The 1,589-nt window shown below is 43.5% G+C and overlaps 1 protein-coding gene across 2 annotated transcripts in view; it reads right to left on the bottom strand.

The window, feature by feature from the left end:
- Nucleotides 1-1,360, bottom strand: part of LOC106458375 (small conductance calcium-activated potassium channel protein-like) — a 79,446-nt gene extending 78,086 nt beyond the window's left edge. For both annotated transcript variants that reach the window (XM_022384564.1, XM_022384565.1), the window contains exon 1: nt 419-1,360. In XM_022384564.1, the coding sequence (XP_022240272.1) occupies nt 419-1,318 (900 nt within the window). In that variant the 5' untranslated portion in view covers nt 1,319-1,360. The remainder of the gene's footprint in view (nt 1-418) is intronic.
- Nucleotides 1,361-1,589: the final 229 nt, after the last annotated feature.

Below are 1,589 nucleotides of genomic sequence, written 5' to 3'. Positions count from 1 at the left end.
GGTGATGACTAGCTGCCTTCCCTCTAGTCTTACACTGCTCAATTAGGGACGGCTAGCGCAGATAGCCCTCGTGTAGCTTTGCCCGAAATTCTAAACAAACAAACAAACAATCAACAATAATATATGATTAAGTTTGTTTATTTTCTTTTAACGCAAAGTTACAGTGAACCACCTGCGCTCTATCCACCATAGGGAATTATACCTCAGAATTTAGCGTTGTAAGTCCGTAAACGTAACGCTGATTACTGGGAGGCATTTGTTTAAGAGCAGGATAAAATAAAAAACTTAAGTGCTAAAAAATGTTGCTTATTCTATTTACTTATTTTTATTTAGAGGAAAATTTTCAAATTTAGCTCGATTTCATTGAACTATATATCAGATTAAGAATATATATACAATACAACGCATTAACACTAACCTTTGTGTATACGTTAGCAGCAGAAAGCTCGTTCTCCAGGACCATCATCCCTATTCCAAACATAGCCATAACCAGAGCATAGTCACTAATTCGTTTTCGTTTTTCAAAGAGAGCCTTCCTACGTCCAAGGCGATAGCCCACGCTGGGCTTGTGGAACTTGGAGGCGGATTTCTTGTTCTCCGAGAACTGTGGACATTCACTGTTCACTCCGACCAGGGCGATTCCGGGGTTCTCGCTGTCGGTGGAATTCTGCTGTTGGGTTTTCATAGATGATGGAATGGAGATAGTTGACCTGGGCTTACGTAGCTGTTTAAAATGACGGAGAGCTCCATTGATCCGCATGGAGCCGGCGGCGATCTGAATTATCTCGTTCTCTCTCTCTTTCTCCGCCCTGTGAAGCTGCCGGAGAGATGTTGTGATCGACTGCTGAACCCCGACGTACTGAAGCGGCGGACACGACGTGGAAATAGTAGATATCGGTGGTGGTACTAAAGGCAATGTTTCATTTGTAGAAATACCTGCACTAGATAAACCCACACTTTCTCGGGATATTGTTCGTGTTAGAAATGAATGTTCTAGCCGCGCGCTTAAGCCCTGCCGCATGTGCGGAGGCCAGAGATGTGTTCTCGGCTTATTTTCTGTTTTGTTAGTTTCTATCTTATCGAAGTAAGTAACTGGAGAGGGCGCTGCGACTAACTCTTCCTTTTTCTTGTCCACGGCATCTACTTTTTGGATCTGAATGTCCGGCCGAATCTCCGGACAGGACCGATAGTTTGATTGTGAAGTGTCAGTGTCAGCAGGTTGTTCTAGTGGGCGGAACTCTACTAATGGTAGAGGGCGCTCGGGTTCAGAATGCATGCGACCAAAGTGTAAAGGATTCTGTTTATGAACCGATAACATGTTTAGATGAGGTTTGGAAGGCGAATCGACGACATCACTGTCTGCACCACTAATACACAAGCTGGGTGGGAAACCTATTCTTTGAGTAGATTCCGGGAGGTAGTCCTGCGAGCCAGATAGCCGCGAGCCTTCTCCTGGTGGGGTTACCATTGCCACGGACATATTTAAAGGTCAAACTATATTCGTGTCATAATATAAATCCCAGTTATTAAAAATTTAAAGTCTATCAGTTCCATGGAATAAATCAAAGTATCAATTGCCTGTTTGAATG

Source organism: Limulus polyphemus, unplaced genomic scaffold (genome assembly GCF_000517525.1).
Source record: "Limulus polyphemus unplaced genomic scaffold, Limulus_polyphemus-2.1.2 Scaffold453, whole genome shotgun sequence".
Lineage (NCBI taxonomy): Eukaryota > Metazoa > Arthropoda > Merostomata > Xiphosura > Limulidae > Limulus > Limulus polyphemus.
This window is presented reverse-complemented; position numbering and strand designations above follow the sequence as displayed.